The sequence below is a fragment of the Diplotaxodon limnothrissa genome, linkage group LG11, assembly GCF_057381915.1.
Source record: "Diplotaxodon limnothrissa isolate DT_005_m linkage group LG11, D_limnothrissa_male_GT1.1, whole genome shotgun sequence".
Classification (NCBI taxonomy): domain Eukaryota; kingdom Metazoa; phylum Chordata; class Actinopteri; order Cichliformes; family Cichlidae; genus Diplotaxodon; species Diplotaxodon limnothrissa.
Genome location: NC_140606.1, coordinates 10,791,726 through 10,815,811, shown reverse-complemented (window position 1 = coordinate 10,815,811; position 24,086 = coordinate 10,791,726). Strand labels below are relative to the sequence as shown.

The window sequence follows — 24,086 nt, the reverse complement described above, 5'->3', positions numbered from 1 at the left end:
GAATGTGCAGGCTGAGTCTGTGTTCTCTCCTTGTGTACCTGACACCCAGAGCAGGTTGTCAGCAACGCAGCCGGCGTGGCAGGACAGCGAGCGGTCAAAGGGCTGGACGAACATCCATTTGTTCCTCTTGGGACAGTAACGCTCCACAGAGGGGAGCACCTGCCTCAGCTCATTCCTGCCTCCCACTGCGTACAGGTACTGCCCCAGAGCTCCCAGGACAAAGTGTTCCCTACATGCCTTCATGGGGGCAATCTCAGTCCAACGGTTGCCCCTGGGGTCATATCTACAGGCGGTCCTTACTGCACATGTCCTCCCAGTGGCGTGCTCCATCTCTCCACCTACGACAAACAGGAAGTTCCCCATTACAGCCACGCAGTGGTGGCTGCGTCCAGTAGGCATGGGGACCAGTTCGCTCCAGTTCGACCCGCCCGCCACTCGCACGTGCTCCTGCACAGCTGGGTTGAAATACCGCAGCTCCCGGACTCTGCTCACCTCCCGCTTCCGACCTCCAACTATGTAGAGGGTGAGGGACTGGAAGCGCGGTCTGGTGCGGGCTGACTGGTGGAGGGGCTGAGCGAAGATGGCGCGGTGGTAGTCCAAGGCCTCATCTACCAGAGCTGCAGCGGTAGGGCTAGACTGGACCAGAGGATGGCTACGCGAAAGGTGGTGCAGTGTGGGGACGTCCATCAGTCCGTAGCGGACGTGCTGCAGAAGGTCCTCGGTGTACTGGTAGCGACAGTCGTGCTCGAGCCACAGAACAACCAGCTAAATCCAGAAAGAAGAGAAGATCAGTTAGAGACCAAGAGCAAGCAGGAAGAACAGTGACTACAATATTCATCATGCTGTCATGGTTCCATAAATTCAAAAACTGCTCATTCAATTTTAATGTATTATTGATGAAATTATTATTTGAATTCATTATGGCTCAGTTTTTGTTTCTTTTCAAGTTTTAAATTAGAAACAAAAGTCTCCCTGCTCCAGTCGTTTTTCATCCAGTCCCTACAAAAGGCAAATAGGAAAGACGTTAGGATAAGAGGGAAGTGTAGAAGGAAAGAATCAGTAGGAAAGACTTTGGGAAAAAATAGAGATAGGGAAAGAAAACCAATATGAGAGAAAAAAGAAACACTGAAGGACTGCTAATCAGAAATTTTTCTAGACACCTATAGGCTATTATGGCAAGATTGAGCCAGCACTACAGCCATAGTTGCTAACACACACACACACACACACACACACACACACACACACACACACACACACACACACACACACACACACACACAAGCATTTATTAATCAGCAGCATTCAATATTCAGACTGTAAATATCCACAGGCAGCCTCCTTTGTTTAACGCGGGCGAACCGGGTAGCAGGGAAGGGATTTAATTGAACTTGAGAGCGATGGAAGGTTATTTAGCTGCGACGAGGTGTGAATGTGGGCGAGATGACTGGAGATCACTGATACCATTATCAGGAAAACAAAGTGGTTGTTAGCGCAATCTGCGCAGAGACTGAGAGCTTATTACAGCGAATAAAGGAATAAAGATTTTTAGGGGGAAAAGGGACACGAGGATGGCTAAGAACAAATCAGGGGGAAAAAACTGTCAATGTCACGACTGCACTGATAATACAGGAGTCGAGATGTGATGCATGCACACACACTGGATGCGTGCCTTGTCTTTGCTATCCAGACGAAACCTTCCTTTCCTCATTTCTCCTTTCAGTCCCCTCTGAAGGTGTGAATATGCAACAAACATGCAAGTCAGGCTTCTGTCTTTTTTGTGGTAACTGTGCCACTCTGCTGTCTCGTCTTCCCTTTCCTCCACTGCTAACCCCGCCTCTCTCCTCCTCAATGCTTTAAAGTGACAGTGTGCGTGCGTGCATGTGCGTGCGTGCGCATGTGTGTGTGTGAGCATGCGTGTGCGCACTACGGCAGCTGACTGTGAAGGTCACGCTGCATCACACAACTTCCTCGGGGCACAGAATAAATCAACTCCTTCTCCCTCCTTCCCCTCCATGCTGAAAGAGAAAGTGTGTGAGAGAGAGAGTGTGTATGTGTGTGTGTGTGAGAAAAGAAGAGGGTGAGGGAAAGAGATAGTGAGGGGAGGAGGGGAGACTGAGCAAAGGATGGCAAGATAGAGAGAGAGGGAGAGAGAGGGAGAGGGGAAAAACAAAGGCAGAGAAAATGTGATTTCCAGAGCACGAGAGGCTCTAAGAAAACTCTGAGTGACGATGATTGACGCCCGAGCTAGGTCAGTCCGGTTTTGGCGTGCACCCCACCACCCTGCAGCCCACCATCCCTTTCGGACGACAGCCCCCGCTCGCTTCCGTCTGATGCCCAAATTAACCTTCTGGGTGAAGTGAAGGAGCCCCAAAGCAGCCTAATCAGAGGCTGATTATGGCGGCGGCGGCTGGCTAAAGGGTCAGGGTAATTGTGCCATCAGAGGCCTGATTGTTTTCATTCAGACGGGCGGCCGAGTGACAGCTGGGGGATTGGGGCTCTGATGGAGCCGCGGTGGGCCTAATCAGAGAAGAGAAGAAGGAGAGAAAGAAAGAGAGGGGAGAAAAGAAGTGAGAGAGAGCGGGGGTGGCGGTGGCGGTGGTGTGGGGGCTGATTGGAGCAAATGAACAGTCAAAGCGGCGAGTCCCACCCTGCACTGCCGCTTTACTCCGCAATGCCGGCAGTTCATCACGCTTACTATACGCTGACAGACGAACACCCGGTCAAACGCAGCCCTTCCTACTGCACATTGTCATCAACATAAACAAACAGTATACGAGATGCAGATGGCAGTGTTTAATTTCTTGTTTATTAGTCTGAGCGTCTGCTGTGTGTCATGCATTTCTGTACATGTTTGTGTTTTATATATATGTGTGTGTGTGTATATATATATATATATATATATATATATATATATATATATATATATATATATATATGTGTGTGTGTGTGTGTGTGTGTGTGTGTTAGGGCTGCCACAAACGATTATTTTGATAGTCGACTAGTCACCGATTATTTTTGCGATTAGTCGACTAATCACATCATCATCCATTGGACATACAGCGTACAGCTTATTGCACCAGCAGCATCTGCTCTTATATAACTATCATTAGCTTACAGCTTTAAGTGTTTAAGTTAAGTGCTAATTAAAAATAAAGACAAGATGATAGTTTATTAAAGTTTAATGAAGTTTGCAGATTGTTTCGGTGAAGTTTAATAAACTCCTTGCTATCTAAAATATAACAGGACACCGGAGTAAATTCTCGAGCATCTCACACTTCTGATAATCAGCTGTCTTCTTGACGTTTATTCAGCTGTGTAAAAACTATAACTTTAATCTCAGACAAACTGATTTACTCAGGAACAAATAAAATACTAAAAAAAAGCCAAACAATAACATTTTAAGCTAAGTGACGGCAGTGGGTTTGAAAACGATTTGCCGGGAGTCCGGTGTTCTCACGGCTCTAGTTAGCCTAGCCCCCGGCTAGCTATCGAGCTAGTGGGTAACAGACGTCTCCGAAAACGTCGGAGCGCTTTTGAAAATATGTGGTGTCTTGATAAACTGAGCAGATATTTGAGGTTTACACAGCTACATTCTCGCCTGAAAATATGTTAAACGTTTATTTTGTGACCCGGAAAGAATAATAAGAGTAATATAAAAACTAACTAGCTGCCGCCATTGTTGACAACAGAGCTGGGCTGCGCTATGAATTCTGGGACGGAGCTACTTCTTCTTCTTCGGGGTTTAACGGCAGCTGGCATCCTTGTACATGCAGTGCTGCCATCTTCTGTTTCAGTCCGTTATTACACTCTTAAATCCTGCTACTTATTCCCGCGTCTTTTGTGATCTTACAAAGCTTCAAACGACGCGTCGACTATTAAATCAGTCGTCGACGATTTTGATAGTCGACGTAATCGTGACTAGTCGACTAATCGTGGCAGCCCTAGTGTGTGTGTATATATGTATATATATATATATGTGTGTATATATGTGTATATATATATATATGTGTGTATATATGTATATATTAGGGGTGCAACGATATTCGTATCGATATTGAACCGTTCGATACAGTGCTTTTGGTTCGGTACGCATATGTATTGAACAATACAAAATTTGTAATTTATTTTATCAACTTTCCTTCTGACGATGCTGTCTGTGTTGAGCGCTCAGTGAATCTGCGTTCGACTACTCCACCTAGGCTGCACTGTCGAGCGCAGATCCACTGAGCGCTCAACACAGACAGCATCGTCAGAAGGAAGAGCGCAGGGCAAGCTAGCAAGACAGAAGTTAAGCTCTCCTTGCAACATTCAGATCTGGCGTTTGGAATTATTTTGGTTTTCATGTGACGTATGACCCTGAAGGTAAGCGAGTCATGAACTAAAGTAAAACAGTATGTTGGATGTGCCATGCAATGCTCAATTACATGGGTGGGAACTAGTGTGTTAGCGCAGTTAGCTCGTTAACGTGTTGGCCGTCTAGCCCCATGCACGGAGCGATCGGCGGTAGCTCGTTAACGGAGATTTGCCGTGTTGTGGCGTTAAGGTCATTTCAACGAGATCAACCTGAAAGCACTAGTGGGAACACAACGAATATGACTGCACATTTACGCCGACATCATCCTAGTGCAAAGACAAAAACAACAAGCATGCTACTAACTTTAGCCGAGTCATTTAGACAGCTGTTAGCACATGATTCTCCTTATGCTGCTGAGAATATAGCCCAGAAGAAGCGGATAGTATAGCTTTTATTTTGGAAAGAGACATTTCTCTGTAATAAACTCTCTTTTCCAAAGATGAGTGATTCCTCAATCAGATACGGGGCTTGCAATATCGCTAGCCCGACGTCCTGGGGCTAGCGATTTTTTCAGTCGGGCTACCAAAATCTTTCTCTTCCCTGCCCGTCGGACTATTGTAGGAAGGAAAAATATATGTCAATGCTTTTGCATTCTTTCAGAAATGTAGCTGGGTAATTATGTCATTGGCATTGGTGAGCCACTGTCAATATGTGACATATTGAAATCGCGTTTGAATTTGCGCTTGTTTTTTTGCTTTCACTTTGCAATCGTGCGAACTGTGTATAGAGAGCGACAGCACTGATCTGTGAGTGATGATAATTTGTGCACCAATTCCTCTGACATCGTCTTATTAATCGTTAGCTTACTATGCAAACATGACAAGTGAAATCTCCCGCAGCAAGCTTAAACATGTGAGAGGTTGATCGCGCAGAGAATTGCTGAGCTTATGTGAGTGCGTGTGTAAAAGCAGCACGATATATATTTTAGTTCTGCTGAGCCAAATAAGACAGGTCAGGGTGAAGAAGTGACAGCCAAAGAAAAGCTTACCACAAAACGGAGAAGTTATGACAAATCAGACTATAAGGCAAAAAGAAAGTGCAGCTTTATGGTTTCATGGACAAAATAATTTCTATGGCTGCAATATGACGAGCTAAATAACCAGGGCTGCACATAAGTGGTCCGCAGGTGCGCATTCGCTGTCAAAATAAAAAACACGCACAAGGGTTAGGGTTAAATTTAAAAACTGTACTTTTGAGTTAAAATATATATTTATAATTTTAATAAATGACAAATTAAAAAGGCATGAACTTTTTTTTTGTATCGAAAAAATATCGAACCGTGACACCAAAGTATCGAACCGAACCGAACCGTGAATTTTGTGTATCGTTGCACCCCTAGTGTATATATATATATATATGTATGTATGTATGTATGTATGTATGTATGTATGTATGTATGTATATATATATATATATATATATATATATATATATATATATATATATATATATATATATATATATATATATATATATATATATGTATGTATGTATGTATGTGTATATATATATATATATATATATATATATATATATATATATATGTATGTATGTATGTATTGCAATTTCTTCAGATTTGCAATCACAGATGATTGTTTTTCCAGACTGTCATCAGCGTATTAATACTGTGCTTTAACACTTCAGGGCTGCATCTCGTGTGTCTTGTACCTTCCAAATCTCCTCCTCGCTCAGAGAGGTGAGACGGTCGCTCTTCAGCACCTCCCTGAGGAGGCGGTAGGGCAGCTGCAGGGCCTCGTCCTGGCGGCTCTGGCTCAGCTCAGACAGATGCTCCACCAGGAAGCCCACCACAGCCTCCTCTAAGGTGGGGAGGTGGAACAAGTCAGCCACGCGGTACAGCTCCAGGTAGTTGACGCTGCTCAGCTCCTGGGGGATGAATGGACGTCTATGCCATTAGGGTCTGTTAAAAAAAAACTTTAGAGACAGCTATCAGACTACATGATCCTGGAAACCCACCAAAGTAAACAGTGAGGATGATTTTTGTCTATAGAAAGTCCATAAAAATTTATTTGAGCAATGACTGAATTATAATTCTAATGAGAACCTTTCATTTACAAAGATCAGTTCACATCTGTTGTACCTCTGTGTTATTTCTCATTTTGTTAGCAGGTGTCAATTGCAAGACTTTATGTGTTAGCCATTGTTTTGTTCTGAGAATATGTGACATTTACAAATAATAGAAGCCGATCATCCCCACTTCATATTGCATTTATAAGCCACATGCACACTAAGTCTGAATTCAGTGCCACGACAACATTGCGTGTCAAATACTAGAAGACAGTTAGAGAAAGGCGCAAGACTAAGAAGATCTGACTAGTGGAATAAGACTGCCATCTTCTGGCTCTCTTGCAGCATCTACAGCACAAACAGCTCCCCTCTCCTACGGATTGGCCTTTAATAATGTAGCACCTTGATGAATCAGCCACACTCAGAGGTTTTAAAGACTAACATTGCATTACAGCTCACTACATTTCAATTTTGCTACTGTGAAATTAAAAAAAATTTAGAAAAATCTGAATGAGGGTTTAGAGAATCTTACAAACAACAGTGGCAAAGGTCATACATGCATGCCAGTCAATGTTAAAATGTAATACACTGCAACGGAAATGTATTGATCAAATGCTCAGCGGAACAAATTAGAATCTAACAAATCACACAGATGATCCTGACTGGCTAATGTACCTGATTTTCAAGTGTTTACAGAAAAGTCTTTTTTATGAGTCCGGCATTACTCTAAACAAATTGCATATAGAACATTGAGCTGATGCGATAGCTGTGATGAACACACAAGCGATTTGCTAGCTAATGACTTATCAATTGTTCTGATTGATAAGTCATGATGAAGGATGGTTATTATTAATACAAAACCAGCAATGATACAACCAGCAGATGGCACACTGGAGCTAAATTTACAGTCCTAATGTAAGACCCAAGTCTTGCCTGAGTTGAAATACAGTGTTAAAGGATTATACCCTCATGGAGGGGAATTGAGGACAACATCTCCAAACATAATATAAAACATGATATAAATGAATATCAAGTGGCAGTCTTTATCCTTCAAGCTCAGGTCCTCTACCAGAGGCCTGGGAGCTTTAGGGTCCTGTGCAGTATCTTTGCTGTTCCTAGCACTGCACTCTTGTATATAGATAGATAAACAGACAGACAGATAGATTCAAAGCTCCTCTTTGGATTTTCAGTACAGTTCTTGTGTAATTTGGCATGCCTCAGCCTTTTCTCCCTGTCCCCCCCCTTCAGAATAGCTTCTTGACAGCCACCCTTCCACTGAGACTGTCATCCGTTTTTTAGGACACACTGCACACCATGCAAGTCACGCTTTCAGCTAATAGCTTTTTTTCTGCCTGTCAAACTGTGATCTTCAGCATTTTTCGTAGACTCAACAGTAACATGTAACAAAGTGCCTAAACGTGTCATTTAAAATAGGTTCTTTTGCTCTGCTCCCAGCTGTGTGTTGACACAACATTGGTTCATCCTTTAGGAGCTTTTTTATGCTTGAATGATTCATAGATCAGTGTTAAGTGGTTTAATAAACAAAACACATCCTCAGAAAACAGTTAGGTAAAAGGACTGCACGGAAAAAGAGTGAAAAAGTAGCCAATTCCAAAGAAAAGCTCTGAAGGAACATCAGAAAGTTGCTGCTCAAGACCACTATCTATCTATCCATCCATCCATCCATCCATCCATCCATCCATCTTATGAAAAGTCACTGATTCCATTACTATAAAGCCATGTATCAGATATCTTAGACTATTTCTGTTCCACAGCAACCTCCACCTGAGTTGCTTTTTATTTACAGCAGCGCTTCGCTACATACCCAGAGGACAGTAGGCCGACTTTGCTTCTGTTCTAACACATGCATCTTGTGATAAAATGCATGAAACACACGTCAGCGTGGCCCAATTCTTGAAATGATCTGGCCTGAGGTACCTTGCTGTAGACGACAGGCATAAACCCAGCAGAAGTGTCCTTGAGCAACAGCACTAAACGCTTCCTAGGTCTGGGGCTTGCATCCTCTAACTGACCTTTAAACATTCACACTAGACCATCAGTAGATGGAAGAACTGCAGCACTGACTTTGCGGTCAAGGTATTTAGAAGAAATAGCTCGACATTTTTCAAGACACACCAATTTTTTTTTTTTTTTAAAGATGAAAAGATTGATCACAGTTTAATTTCTTTAGACACAAAGACCAAAACAGAGGGAGCCTGTCTCTGTCAAAAGGAAAACAATGAAAAAAACAATTAGTGAGATGCAGAGGTGCCTCTAGTTTAACTAACACATTATAGCCTAAGTGAGCTTGACTAACAACAACAGCGCAGAAACAGAAGTTAACACATACACTGTTGTTGTAGAGGTTTGAACCCTTTGGAATTTTTACATTTCTCAAATAGGTCCTAAAACATCACCTGATTTTCACACAAGTACCAAAAGTAGAAATTACCTAATTAAAGGTAACGACAAAGAGATTGAAGAAAAGGACTCTTTGATCCAATTCTAGTCATTTGCTCTTTTACTGGTTTAGATGGGGACATCATGTCAGTATTTTAATATGCAAGCAGTCAGTATCAATATAATCACAATAATCTTGATATAAAATTGCATTATTTTCCTAACAAAGGTGGCATGCCTTTCACACACCCTAATAGAATAGAATAGAATTCAACTTTTCTATTCTATTCTATTAGGGTGTGTAATAACGTGTAATTGTAATGTGTAATTAGGGTGTAATAACTGCAACAGCTCACAGTTCTTACACATAATATCTTCATTTTCATTTTCTGAAGGGAAAAAAAGCAAAAAATCTATAGTAATGAAAGAAAACTGGAAAGAAACACAGGAGATACTTGACAGTTTGGATAATGATTTAGGAAATGTGTAAAATGACCTATGTAAGCTATTCAACCCCAAGTAAGGTGACTCATTTGTAAAAATTCCCCCGATATAACTGGCAGATAGGATCAAACGGAGCAACTGTTCCTGAGTGGACCATACCTCTCACACATCAGTGTTATTACCAGATTTTCATTAACCTGATGAGGATTTTGTAGCATGAACCTGTTTCTGCGCTGATTTCTTTTCCTAATGTCCGCAGTTCCCAGCTCACACACAAGGACACCAGAACATGTGAACGTTTGTGTGCATGCGTGCATTCATGTGCGCGTGTGCGTCTGTGCTTTGTGCACGCACCTGGATGAGGTAGTGTGAGCAGAGGCTGAGGAGCTCCAGCAGCTGAAGGTGGCTGCCTGCAGACAGGACGTCCTGGATCACTGCTGGCTCCAGCAGAATCTGGTTCAGAGCATTCAAACAGGGTCATTAGGTTTCTTTTTTTAACATTTGTGTCTGAGTGTCCGTTTCACTGCAGCTGAGCTCTAGGTTGTTTTCAAGTGATGCCTTTTTCTGAACTTTAGTACTGTACTGTATATTATTTATTGATAATCACTGTTTCTTTTAACTGTTCAGGTTCAGGCACACGTTTTTATCTATGGTATGCAGAATGTCTGAAGAAGTCACTTGGATGAATGACGAAATGTCGAGATGAACACATCCAATTTTCTTGGAACATTTCAGCAAATTCCCTCTGAAGAACCACAAGATTTCTGGAATAATGTCTTTAATATTTATCCATAATGCACCATGCTACATTTGATAAAAACTAAACACAGCATTTTAGCCCAGAGACATTAATCCAGCTATCAAGCATGTGAGAAAAAGAGGATTTATTTTTTCATGTCCTAACACATACAACCTTAGAACTAAAAAAAAGTATATATATATTTGTAATTTCTTTCTTATTTTAACTTTAGTTGGGCTAAGTTTGATTTCTACTGGTTAAATGTAAAAATGTTTCGGACACTGCAACAGATGATGCGGAAACAAAAACAAAAAAACCCTGCTTGACCATTGTGCTTGATTTGCCATTATTCTCCTTGCAGCGCAGCAACATATTCAGGCAATTGTTTCTGCACAGATTCTTCCAAAATGCTTCCTGTTTAAATGAGCAGCGGATGAAAATTATGCACTGAAAGCTTCCTTCTGTTTCCTCCATATTACCCACCCATATGCAACATAACGCTCTGTAACGCAGCCAGTTCGTTCTCGTAAGCTCTTAGGAGCAGAGGGGTGGAGAACTGCGCAGAGGGTGGCATCACTTAAATCGTAACCCAGTCAGACTAGACACCATGCTATCTCCCTCATCCTGTGGAATCACCTGTCCCACAGTTTAGATTGGTTTTAAAAACAAACAAAAAAAACAACCTACAAAACCTTTGATAATCCCTTTAGCAGCTCTGCCCTACATATCCACAGAGCTGTGACTGCATCAGCAGTGAAAGTGTGAAAAATGACTTCATCGTTTGTCTCTCTCACCCATCGGTACTGTTGCCACAGTAATGGACTGAACATTGTTTAGCAGGCCTCAGGAGTATCAATTTTGCTGGAGCCTACTGATTATTTATGAATCTGAACAACAAAATGAGCAGATCTGAATACAAATGTGTTACTTAATTCTACTGCATGTTTGTCCATTCAGTCTACATGATTGCTCTCACTGCATTATAACGCATTATTTGGCCACTTTAGGATTCATGTAAACACTTCATTTGAAATCATCAGGCTACTTGTTTATAATAGTATAATATACAACCACTTAGAAAATATTCCCAGCAAGCCGCTCTGATAAAAAAAAAATTCTACCCTCCTTCTCCACAATTAGCTGCATCTGCACATTCCCATTTATCACAGTATGGTTTCCTTCCAGGCCTGGGCAGCAATCCAGTTAACAAGCCGCACCATCTATGGGCCTCGTAAGCTTAACATATTAAGACAGAGAGCAATAGCAAGTGGTTTTCGCTTCATTAACAAGAATCTAGATACACTGAGCTAGAGAAGAAAAAAAACAGCAGAACAGAGCAGATAAAAATGTTGATTTGAAAAAACTAATTTCCAAGCACCTCTTCATCTATTCTGTGACTATGAACTGAGGAAAGCATGCTATCAAAAACATCAAACCCCGCATTTTTTCCCTTTTTCACTCAATCAGCATCCTGTCAGGCAGCAGCAGCAGCAATGATGACTGTAATAACAGTAAGTGAACTCTCTTCATATCGTGCTCTCCTATCCACTCCAGAAGCCCACTACAGTTAGAGCACCTCTACCTCACACAGCAGAAGTCAGTTTTATAACTCCGTGCCCGCTTCAGTGTGGGAGTACAATGAGCTCTTGTGTAAACCAGCAGTTATTGCCGCTTACTAGCTTTCACCTGGAGGAGATATAAAATGGAAGAAGATGCGTGTAAGGCAGAACGCATGTCCTCTGCCATGTGATCTGGTACCGTGTGGCTAATAAAACTGTGGCAGCGCTGCAGGATGTTTAATTGATTGAGAGATCCGCTGTGGTTGGCAGCCAGTAAAAAAATAAAAGAAATCCTATGAAGCTACTGATGGCATGCCTCCTCCTTCACCCTGCTGGCCTATGACATGTGGCTAAAGGATTTTTAGTAGGTCATTATTAACGGTCTGGGGGTAAGCTTATTGCCCTCATCTCATCTGCTATCATCTCCTCTGGGCAGACAGGAGCTGAGCCAACCAAAGCGGGGCGGCTTGCAAGCCTGCTGTTGACCTACTTACACTGGCTAACCGACTCACTCTTTGCTCATTTCCACTGTGGAAATAAAATTAGGAGTAATTACAAAGTTCCTGGCCTCTTGGTACACAAAATAAGCCGCTGGGCTGCTTAGTGAAGCAAGAATCATTGGCACAAAAAATGTCAAGAAAGGTTTACAGGAATTCTCACGCACTCGTTCTTTGTCGACTGGGCGACAAGACAAGGACATGAACTCACAAGAACCTTTAGCACTGAAATGTAATTGTGTGCTCTTCTGTTTTTATTTTAACCAGAGTGGCCAGGGCAGGTGCATAGTTCATAGTTCATAGTAAAAATCTGATAAAGCACCTGCACACTCAGTCATCCAGCGGTAGGAGCTTATGCTGCTGAGATTAAAGAGGTAATCTGCAGAATCCATGTTTTTATTTAGTTTTGTGACATATTTGGCACTGATAGAATATTAAGTTATTTTCAGCTTTAAAGTAAATGTACAGTATTTGAGTATTTCACATTTGTATGCTGTTTTTATACTCCCCTTTAATTATAAAATATAGCCAGCACATAGGATTTTTAATCTACTAACATCAGCTTGGTCATCTTATGAACTACATAATGCTCTTTGACAGATAACCCTCTGGCATTCAAAGTAGTCAAATTTATCTTTACTTTGACCAGCCACAGCGTCTCTACTACTAGCAAAAACCAGGCCCCTGGTGCTTGTTCGCTTTGCTAATATATGAAAACACAGACGTGTGTTCATTTATCATGTTATTATTTTTTATCTTATTTTTATTTATTATTTCACCATATATAGTGAGACAGTAAAAACTGATTTTCATAAATAATAAATACACACATTCATTGTTCTTAAATCAATTACCAGCATCACTGTTTGATGAACACTTATTTACAGGTATGCATGACAACACAGTCCCAAACTGCAAAAAACTGTTTGGCAAGATATTTACTAACAAGCAACAATATATCTGTGAAGGTTCTCAGTCATCCAGGTCATCGTAGTCTAAGGAGCTTGGAAAGAAAAGCGTCTGGACTTCTTTAAGTTACTTGAAGACGTTTCACCTCTCATCCGAGAAGCTTCTTCAGTTCTAAGGTCAAATCACCTTATCATGTGATTTCCTGAGGTCAGATGGCCCAGGATGTGAGTGGACGTTAAGGCGTCTGGGAAGGGAACTCAAAACTGGATTATAGATTATAGATGGCAGACAGTTGGTATCATAAACCACCGCCTCTGTTCAAAGATGGTCGCTCACAGTGGACGTAAATGGCTTCTTTCCCTCCTCTTTCAAACCATCTGTCCTCTCTGTCCAAAATGTGAACGTTGGCATCTTAGAAAGAGTGACCTTTATCCTTAAGATGCAGATGAACTGCTGAGTCTTGTCCTGTGGAGGTGGCTCTTCTATGTTGTGCCATGCGCTTGTGAAGTGGTTGTTTGGTCTCTCCGATGTAGAGGTCTGAGCATTCCTCGCTGCACTGTACAGCATACACCACATTGTTAAGTTTGTGTTTAGTTTTTGTCTGAGTGTGTTGCTGGGTCTGAAGTACACTGGGATGTCGTGCTTGGAGAAAACTCTCCTGAGTTTCTCTGATACACTGGCTACATAGGGGATGACAATGTTGTTGCGTCTGTCCTTCTTATCCTCCCTCGCTGGTGTCTGATCTTCTTTTCTGTGCATCTTTGCTGACTTTATGAACGCCCAATTAGGATAGAAGCATGTTTTAAGTGCTTCCTTTACATGTGTGTGTTCCTTCTTTTTTCCTTCAGGCTTAGAGGGAACATGTTCTGCCCGGTGGTGTAGGGTCCTGATTACCCTAAGTTTGTGTTCCAGAGGGTGATGGGAGTCAAAGAGGCCTTAACGTCCACTCACATCCTGGGCCATCTGACCTCAGGAAATCACACGATAGGGTGGGACCAGGTTTCACAATGAGCTCACCTGAAACCCTGACTGATTGTGACCCACACCCGCTTTCACACCTTGGCTCATGTGATTAGGTAGAGGATCATCAGGGGTCCTTTGTCCCTCTTTGGGGTGAAACTCCCACTGGGTTTAAATCTGGGACTCTCCCCCATTTGACCTTAGAACTGAAGAAGCTTCTCGGATGAGAGGTGAAACATCTTCAAGCAACTCAAAGAAGTCCAGATGCTTTTCTTTCCAAGCTCTTTAAACAACAATATACATGTACATGTAAAGTGTATATATCAAAGAAGAACAGCACTGGAATCAATTCTGCAAATATTCTTCATAGCTTGTTAGCCAGTTATGTTGTGTGCTGCTATGCTAGCTGAGGGAGTTAGTTTAGTGTTTGGCTACTGTCTGCCAGTACTAAGAACATGCTGGTTAGCTTAGCATGCTGAGTAGCTGCACTGTGCTTGCTTATATAGCTTGGTTAGCTTGGCTAAATAAATTTGCTAAACCACTTGAGCGTTTATGTTGTCTTTATACGGTGTATTTCAGTGAACAGTAGGGAAAACAAACATAACTTGCATCTCAGAGATTGCTGCTAGCCAGCCCATTTACTTGTTTTCTAGGACTGTATATTTAAAAAATGGATGGATTTTGTCTCAGTCAAACAGTCAAGATGTGACTGAAGTCCAGACTTTCAGCTTTAACTCAAGGGGTTTAACAGAAGTATCTTTTTAACAAAGTGAATTCCAAAGTGGGGGCCAGTACTGCAGGTAGGCTGTAGTAATAACAGAAATTCAGTGTGAAATTATTTACAGTTGCATATTTATATATGTAAATTAATTTGTTTAGATAAAAAGTGAATTAAAACTGGTAATAGGAGGTTGTTAGTTTGTGATATTACTCATTGCTCTGACCTAAATTTACTTACTTTTGTATTGAAATTTGCATCCAGGTGGGTCACACATGGGCTTTAACACTTTACATATGGATGGGTGGTGATTTATAGCCAAAGGACTGTGTTGTTTATGTTTCCTGAATAAAACAGTCAAGGAAATACATCACTTTCTCTTGTATTTTCATTGGAGTGAAGATTTAAGTTTGGGTGGGCCCCAGGGGATTTTGTGGTTGCTTGCGTTATTACTGTATATTTTTATATTAAAAACATATATATTATTTCTTGCACTACAGGTTAAAGCATTTCATTCCAGAGAGGTTGCAAATTTAAAGCAACGAAGGCTGATCAATTGAGCAGGCCTAGACGTCCAAATGAGACGAAACTGCCAATCAGGCAAATGGGATCAGGCAATGTAGCTTAGCCTTGAAACAGTGTAGAAAGTAAGGCTGATTAGGCAGCCAAATAAGGATTCAATAAATCAGAGTCAACAAACTATGTCACCTGGCAGAGAACTTGGTTTCTAAACCTAATGATACATCAGAACAATTTAACAGTAGTAGTGGACGTTCACCCACAGTTTAGCAAATGTAATGATATGTACTGATAAATAACTTTCTGGATATTAATCTAAAAATTTCTGTGTGGTGTACTGTGATTTCTTTTCATGAGATTTTCTGTCGACAGCATTTCCATCTCTGCAAATGTTGTTGTTGTTTTGGGTTTTTTTTGTCAGTCTGCTCACGATGGCTCAAACTCACCTGTCCAGTGTAAGCGAAATCTAAAGCGTGCTTCAGTCCGACGCTGGTCACTCCCTGCAGAGTCACTTCATCTGCCTCGCTCTCCACCATGCACAGGCTGAACATGGCCTGATGACACAGAGCCAAAACATGGAGGTCAGCTGAGGGAACATTACATCACACATATTTCATGTGGCATTTTCTTTCTTTGTTGAAATAAAAGAAGCAAACACATATAATACTGTATTAGAAAAAGTCCAGTGATCACAACCATTCACATTTGTTTCTCCAGTCTTTCAGAGGTGGCTCTGGAGGTTCATCATATAAATATCTGGAGGTTACGACACACTTGAGAAAAAAAAACAAAAACAAAAAAACAGCCTGATAGTTAATCAAAACCTGCCAGACGCAGCATCCTAGAACCCTTTTCGTATTGATTTACCTGCCTTGGCTCTGAAGGTCAACAGAAAGAAATAGCACAATCAGTACTTTCTGTTATACCCCTCTGTCTTTCCCTCATCCTGTCTCACACACACACACACGTGCATGAGCACAGTACATGTCAAACTCCATGTGAAATCAAAGCCGTGGACACAGCATCTGCAGTCTGGCCCTGCTGTGTGTGAGTCCACCTTGCTGCTCGCTAGTCAAAGCTATTGATTGGTGTCACACCATGAAGGGATGACAGCGCTATTGATCACGGCCAACCAGCAGTGCGCAGCAGTGTTGAGGGGAAGAGAGAAAGAAGGAGTTTTACAGGTTAAGCATGGCCATGATGACGATCATCTGCTACCTGTCACCTGAGTTCTGAGCTAGAGTAACGTTATACCATCTTTAAATGTGGTGTCTCAATGTTTCTCCTGTAATGGGACAAACAGCACCACTAAACCGCTTTTGAAAATTAATTCCAGCTGTTTCTGTATCCAAAGTTTCCTTGCTTTTCAGGATAGTGATCTTAGCTAACTTGCAATTTTAAAGTATCTTTTTAATCACAGTGCAATGTGCAACACGGTCGCTCCACTCTATCTCCACTGAGACGCTGGTGTGTGACAGCATTTTAAGCTTCAAAAGCCCCCGGGCTGCCTGGTTATCGCAGGATCTCCTTCTGTTGTGAAAGCCACATTCATTTCGCTTATAATGAATGTGGCTTTCCCTGATTCATAGCACACATGAACTTTCACCAGGCACCAACGCCCACCCCCTTCTCTGGCAAATGGCCCTTCTGTATTGTGAGCATGATGTGAGAAATGGGCTACGCTGAGTTTTAAACCAGTGTCTGCGTATCTGTCTTCAAAGCTCAGTCTTGTTGATTCACCACCCGGGATGTGATAGCGGCTGAGCTTTGGTCTGTCTGCAAGAACATAAAACACACACAAAAAAGCATTGAGACACAAGCAGGAAGTAAAGAGTGGAGGACAAACAATATAGACTGCCTACGATATACAGAGACAGGGCACCCTGAGAAGTGCTCATAGAGTTGTGTGCCTTCAGCATGAGCGCTCCTGACCTTGGTGAAGGAGCTCAGGGAGCACTGGTGGTGACGGATGGCTACCCTGATTTGGGATATAGATCTATCGCAGAGACACATTGCGCCACAGAGCCATGCTCGCTGCAGTCGTTTCACACACTGCTGCAGTGGGGGTGTAGCGTTGCAGTTAGCCTGACCCGCTGGCAAAATTTGTGTGTGCCTGCTTGGCCTGATCATACCATAGAGGACTCGTGACTTCCTCACGCACCCAGTGAAAAATTACAGTATTCAGTCTGAGAAAAGTAGTGGTTTATCTCCAGGGAAGGAGACTACACTTGCAAGTATGTTTATTAGAAAAGACCAAAAAGAATAGTTGACTGTATTTGGTAAATGGATGATTTTGCTTTTTGGGGCACTTCTAGGGCTGCCATGATTAGTCGACTAGTCACAATTACGTCGACTATCAAAATCGTCGACGACTGATTTAATAGTTGACGCGTCGTTTGAAGCTTTGTAAGATCCCAAAAGACGCAGGAATGAGTAGTAGGATTTAAGAGTGTAATAACGGAATGAAACAGAAGATGGCAGCACTGCATGTTCAAGGATGCCAGCTGCCGTTAAACCCCAAAGAAGAAGAAGTAGCTCTGTCCCAGAATTCATAGCGCGGCCCAGCTCAGTTTCCAACAATGGCGGCAGCTAGTTAGTTTTAATGTTATTCTTATTATTCTTTCTGGGTTGCAAAATAAACGTTTAACACATTTTCAGGTGAGAATGTAGCTGTGTAAACTTCAAATATCTGCTCAGTTTATCAAGACACCACATATTTTCAAAAGCGCTCCGACGTTTTCAGAGACGTCTGTTACCCACTAGCTCGATTGCTAGCCGGGGGCAAGCCTCACTAGAGCTCGTGAGAACACCTGTCTTTCGCTACTCAGGTTAAACATATATAAGTCACTTAGATAACTTAAAAATGTTATTGTTTGGCTTTGTTCCGTGTTTTATTTGTTCCTGAGTAAATCGGTTTGGCTGAGATTAAAGTTATAGTTTTTACACAGCTGAATAAACGTCAAGCAGACAGCTGATTATCAGAAGTGTGAGATGCTCGAGAATATACTCCGGTGTCCTGTTATATTTTAGAGAGCAAGGAGTTTATTAAACCGAAACAATCTGCAAATTTCATTAAAATTTAATAAACTATCATCTTGTCTTTATTTTTAGTTAGCACATACCTTAAACACTTAAAGCTGGAAGCTAATGATAGTTATATGAGAGCAGATGCTGCTGGTGCAATAAGCTGTACGTTTTATGTCCAATGGATGATGATCTGATTAGTCGACTAATCGCAAAAATAATTGGTGACTAGTCGACTATCAAAATAATCGTTTGTGGCAGCCCTAGGCACTTCACTTTAATATTTCTATTTTACACTGATTCTTATCTTACAATAGAGAAACAAAAATGTCTTCTTTTTGTTTTAACTGAATTTTACATTAAAAATGTATGCTGGTCTTCCAATACTTTGAAAAGAAATTAGTTCTGCCCTCTACCTGGCTACCTTTATGATGAGCGTGCACAGTAATTTAAAAAAAAGTGGAGTAGTTTCATATACAACAACAATATCCCATTTATGAAGACATTCTCCAATTTAATCTGTGTTTTTGCTTTGTGAGTGTCCAGTGGAATTTTCTTATAAACCTTTCAGACTGCATTTGTTTGTTCTTCTTTGGATTTTTCTGGCATTTTCCTATGTTCCTATGTTGCTGGGACCTTTAGATCAGAGAAAATAGTATTAAACGAGACATGTCTACACTTTGGTACTGCTTGGTAAAGTTTAATTGGAATGTTTGTTCCATAACTGCTGCAAGCTGTTAAATTGCCAGAGGCTCAGCTGTTAAGCTTTTTAAAGACCAATGCGTGTATCAGTGCATTTGGACTGAATCTGCCAACTGCTCTCGTTCTTGGTGCCAAGAAATGAGGAAGGTTTACAAGGATTCAGAGTACTTAGACTTTTACTTAAGACTGTGCACAAAAACTTGTGAAAACCATTCATTTGTTAATTTAACCTTCCTGTCCTTAACTGCCTCAGTAGAAAGAAATAAACATGGTCAGCATTTCTATGGTAAACTGCGTGGTGATTTTGTGATTGGATTTAGATGCTTAATATGTTTCAAAGTAGTGCTCACAGAGCACAACATAAAGGAAAGCTCACCACAAACCCAGGATATCAGCTGATATATAATTAGGGATGGGTACCGGTATCCGGTGCCATTATGACACCAGTTCTGACATAAACGGTAGTTTATTTCGGTGCTTTTATTTTTCCTGAGATGTCATACACTTTGGATTCTAGCCAATCATTTTACCTTTGCAAGCGTAGTAGGCGGGCCCAGGTACGTACATTCTTTTAGAGCAGAGCTACAGATTAAAAATGCCCAAGGCGAAGCGGTCAAAATCGTAAAATTCCTGTATTTGTATAGCGCTTTACTAGTCCCTAAGGACCCCAAAGCGCTGGGAAACAGCTAAACATGAGAGGTTTTTAGACAAAATTGGTGTTTTTTCCATTGATTAAGCACTGCTTCCAGCCAAGAGTGATACCATATATGCCCTATAGCTGCAGAAAAGGCTAACATTGTTATCTTTTTACAAAAAAACAGCTAAACATAAGAGATTGTTGGACAAAGTTTGAGTTCTCCATTCTTTAAGCACCGGTTCGAGCACCGTTTAAACACCGGCACCGTTTCAAAAGTATCGATTTGGTACTGGTATCGGATAAAACCTAAATGATACCCATCCCTATATATAATTGGCAAATCTCATTTGGAGCACATTTTTTCATCTGCAAGCCACTCTGCAACCCACAGCTCCTGTTTTGGATGGACTGGTATCGATACTTACAAAGTGCTTGAGGATCAGTATCTTGTTTGATACTTCAACATGCAGACAGAGGAGCCAGGGACCAAATCACTGACTTTCTGATAGGCAGACAACCCACTCTATATGAGTCATGAACACAGTTTAATGCTGCATTTGACTTAATCTGTCTGTGTCCTTGAATCCTGCCCAATTCTGTGCCAGTGCACATGGAAGGGCTGGGAAGTTGCCCATGCCATCAAATTGTAACTTTTGCTGCCCTATTGCCCACGTCTCTCTTGAAAATGACATTTTAACCTCAATGAGACTTTTTCACCTGGATAAATAAAGGATAATAACATAAATTCCAGGAGATTAAAATAAAAGTCTTTTTTTGACTATAGTGTTCCTATCTGAACCTTGATTGCTATAAATAAACAAATGATTAAGAGCAACAGTTTGTTTATTCTTGACAGCCACTCTGTTCTCCTTTCTACTTCATAAAGAAAGACCTTGTAGTAATGATTCAACTGCATCTTTACATTTTTAATGTTCAAGATTCAAAATTCTTTATTTGAATCTGCATCACTCTGTAGTTTGTAGAAGCACCTTTAGAAAAACTTGATAAGTGATACAGTTTTGCCCCATACTTCTTTACAATATTAATACATCAGTACACTGAGGTTAGTGGGTATTTATATATGCATAGCACAGTATTCCAGTCAGGCTGAGGTCTGCAGCACCTTGATTCTTTTCTTTTTCAGCTGTTCTGTTATAGACTTGTTACTGTGCTTGGGACCATTGTCTTGTTGCCCAGTCTAGGCCAGGCTTAGGCTATGGGACAGACTGCCTCACATCTGACTTCAGTATACTCTGTTATAAGGCAAATGGTAACTGTACTGGTTCTTATATACAGTGGGGCAAAAAAAGTATTTAGTCAGCCACCGATTGTGCAAGTTCCCCCACTTAAAATGATGACAGAGGTCAGTAATTTGCACCAGAGGTACACTTCAACTGTGAGAGACAGAATGTGAAAAAAAATCCATGAATCCACATGGTAGGATTTGTAAAGAATTTATTCGTAAATTAGGGTGGAAAATAAGTATTTGGTCACCTCAAACAAGGAAAATCTCTGGCTCTCACAGACCTGTAACGTCGTCTGTAAGAAGCTTTTCTGTCCCCCACTCGTTACCTGTATGAATGGCACCTGTTTGAACTCATCATCTGTATAAAAGACACCTGTCCACAGCCTCAAACAGTCAGACTCCAAACTCCGCCATGGCCAAGACCAAAGAGCTTTCGAAGGACACCAGGAAAAGTATTGTAGACCTGCACCAGACTGGGAAGAGTGAATCTACAATAGGCAAGCAGCTTGGTGTGAAAAAAATCAACTGTGGGAGCAATCATCAGAAAATGGAAGACATACAAGACCAATGATAATCTCCCTCGATCTGGGGCTCCATGCAAGATCTCATCCCTTAGGGGTCAAAATGATCATGAGAACGGTGAGCAACGATCCCAGAACCACACGGGGGGACCTGGTGAATGACCTGCAGAGAGCTGGGACCAAAGTAACAAAGGTCACCATCAGTAACACACTACAACGGCAGGGAATCAAATCCCGCAGTGCCAGACGTGTTCCGCTGCTGAAGCCAGTGCATGTCCAGGCCCGTCTGAAGTTTGCCAGAGAGCACATGGATGATACAGCAGAGGATTGGGAGAATGTCATGTGGTCAGATGAAACCAAACTAGAACTTTTTGGTATAAACTCAACTCGTCGTGTTTGGAGGAAGAAGAATACTGAGTTGCATCCCAAGAACACCATACCTACTGTGAAGCATGGGGGTGGAAACATCATGCTATGGGGCTGTTTTTCTGCCAAGGGGACAGGACGACTGATCCGTGTTAAGGACAGAATGAATGGGGCCATGTATCGTGAGATTTTGAGCCAAAACCTCCTTCCATCAGTGAGAACTTTGAAGATGAAACGAGGCTGGGTCTTCCAACATGACAATGATCCAAAACACACCGCCCGGGCAACAAAGGAGTGGCTCCGTAAGAAGCATTTGAAAGTCCTGGAGTGGCCTAGCCAGTCTCCAGACCTCAACCCCATAGAAAATCTGTGGCGGGAGTTGAAAGTCCGTGTTGCTCGGCGACAGCCCCAAAACATCACTGCTCTCGAGAAGATCTGCATGGAGGAATGGGCCAAAATACCAGCTACTGTGTGTGCAAACCTGGTAAAGACCTATAGTAAACGTTTGACCTCTGTTATTGCCAACAAAGGTTATGTTACAAAGTATTGAGTTGTATTTTTGTTATTGACCAAATACTTATTTTCCACCCTGATTTACGAATAAATTCTTTACAAATCCTACCATGTGGATTCATGGATTTTTTTTTCACATTCTGTCTCTCACAGTTGAAGTGTACCTCTGGTGCAAATTACTGACCTCTGTCATCATTTTAGGTGGGGGAACTTGCACAATCGGTGGCTGACTAAATACTTTTTTGCCCCACTGTAGAACACCAAGTCAGAAAGATGAAAGCATATCTGCCTGTATCTCAATCCTGAAGATTTATGAAAATATATAATATAATAGTATAACTCTATATTATTTTTAGATGAGAACATTTCCAATAAAAATATTAGACCAATGGAACAATTTTACAGTCGTGTGAAAAGTATTTACGAACCTCTTTGCAGCTCTGTTTTTCTTTGTTAGCAGCCATTAACTGATAATCAGCAACTGTGAGCACCTCTACAAATGCAAAAGTTTTGACTGTTTCCTGGTTTGGAGGATCTTAACACAATCCTAAACTCTTCCCAGGAGTGTATGTCCCAGAACATTTATTTTAAGCTCAGACTAAACAATGCTCAAAACACTGCAAAACTCCCAAGAGCTACATGTTAGACTATACAGGCCTCACTGAGCATATTAATATTAAAGTTCTTGAAAATATAATTTGATAAAGACTCAACAAGAATGGCTTAAAGTGTTGCCAGGAGAAATTCTTTACATATAAAAAAAACATGGCAGCATAGCTTAGGTTTGTATCTTGAGTTGTATCTCAAGAAATCACAAGACTTCTGGAACAGTGTTTTTTGGACAGACAAGCCTAAAGTGGAGCTTTTTGGCCATAATGTATAGCACCACTTTGGTAAAAATAAAACACAGCTTATCAGCACAAACACATCACACCAACTGTCAAGCATGGTGATGGAGGGGTAATGATGTAGCCACAGGATCTGGGCATCTTGCAGTCAGTGACTCGACCAAACTTCTCTCTATAGAGCTCAGGAGGTAGAGCAGGTCATCTACTACTCAGAAGGTTGGTAATTCGATTACTGGCTGTTCCAGTCTGCACGCCAAATATCTTTGGGCAAGATACTAAACCCAATTTGCTCTCCAGTGATCTATCAGAGATTGAATATGTATGAATGTTAGATAGAAACGTTGTATGAATGTGTGAATGAGGCAAGTTATATAAAGTACTTTGAGTGCTCAGATAGAGTAGAAAAAAAGCTACAGTGGGGCAAAAAAGTATTTAGTCAGCCACCGATTGTGCAAGTTCCCCCACCTAAAATGATGACAGAGGTCAGTAATTTGCACCAGAGGTACACTTCAACTGTGAGAGACAGAATGTGAAAAAAAAAATCCATGAATTCACATGGTAGGATTTGTAAAGAATTTATTTGTAAATCAGGGTGGAAAATAAGTATTTGGTCAATAACAAAAATACAACTCAATACTTTGTAACATAACCTTTGTTGGCAATAACAGAGGTCAAATGTTTACTATAGGTCTTTACAAGGTTTGCACACACAGTAGCTGGTATTTTGGCCCATTCCTCCATGCAGATCTTCTCGAGAGCAGTGATGTTTTGGGGCTGTCGCCGAGCAACACGGACTTTCAACTCCCGCCACAGATTTTCTATGGGGTTGAGGTCTGGAGACTGGCTAGGCCACTCCAGGACTTTCAAATGCTTCTTACGGAGCCACTCCTTTGTTGCCCGGGCGGTGTGTTTTGGATCATTGTCATGTTGGAAGACCCAGCCTCGTTTCATCTTCAAAGTTCTCACTGATGGAAGGAGGTTTTGGCTCAAAATCTCACGATACATGGCCCCATTCATTCTGTCCTTAACACAGATCAGTCGTCCTGTCCCCTTGGCAGAAAAACAGCCCCATAGCATGATGTTTCCACCCCCATGCTTCACA

At 41.5% G+C, this 24,086-nt stretch overlaps 1 protein-coding gene across 2 annotated transcripts in view; it reads right to left on the bottom strand.

Annotated features, from left to right (window-relative positions):
- klhl32 (kelch-like family member 32) overlaps positions 1-24,086 on the bottom strand; it is a 37,073-nt gene that overhangs the window by 5,853 nt on the left and 7,134 nt on the right. For both annotated transcript variants that reach the window (XM_085365081.1, XM_085365082.1), the window contains exons 3-6: positions 15,574-15,681; positions 9,581-9,679; positions 6,026-6,241; positions 39-765 (exon numbers count right to left, since the gene is read on the bottom strand). In XM_085365081.1, the coding sequence (XP_085221207.1) occupies positions 39-765; positions 6,026-6,241; positions 9,581-9,679; positions 15,574-15,681 (1,150 nt within the window). The remainder of the gene's footprint in view (positions 1-38; positions 766-6,025; positions 6,242-9,580; positions 9,680-15,573; positions 15,682-24,086) is intronic.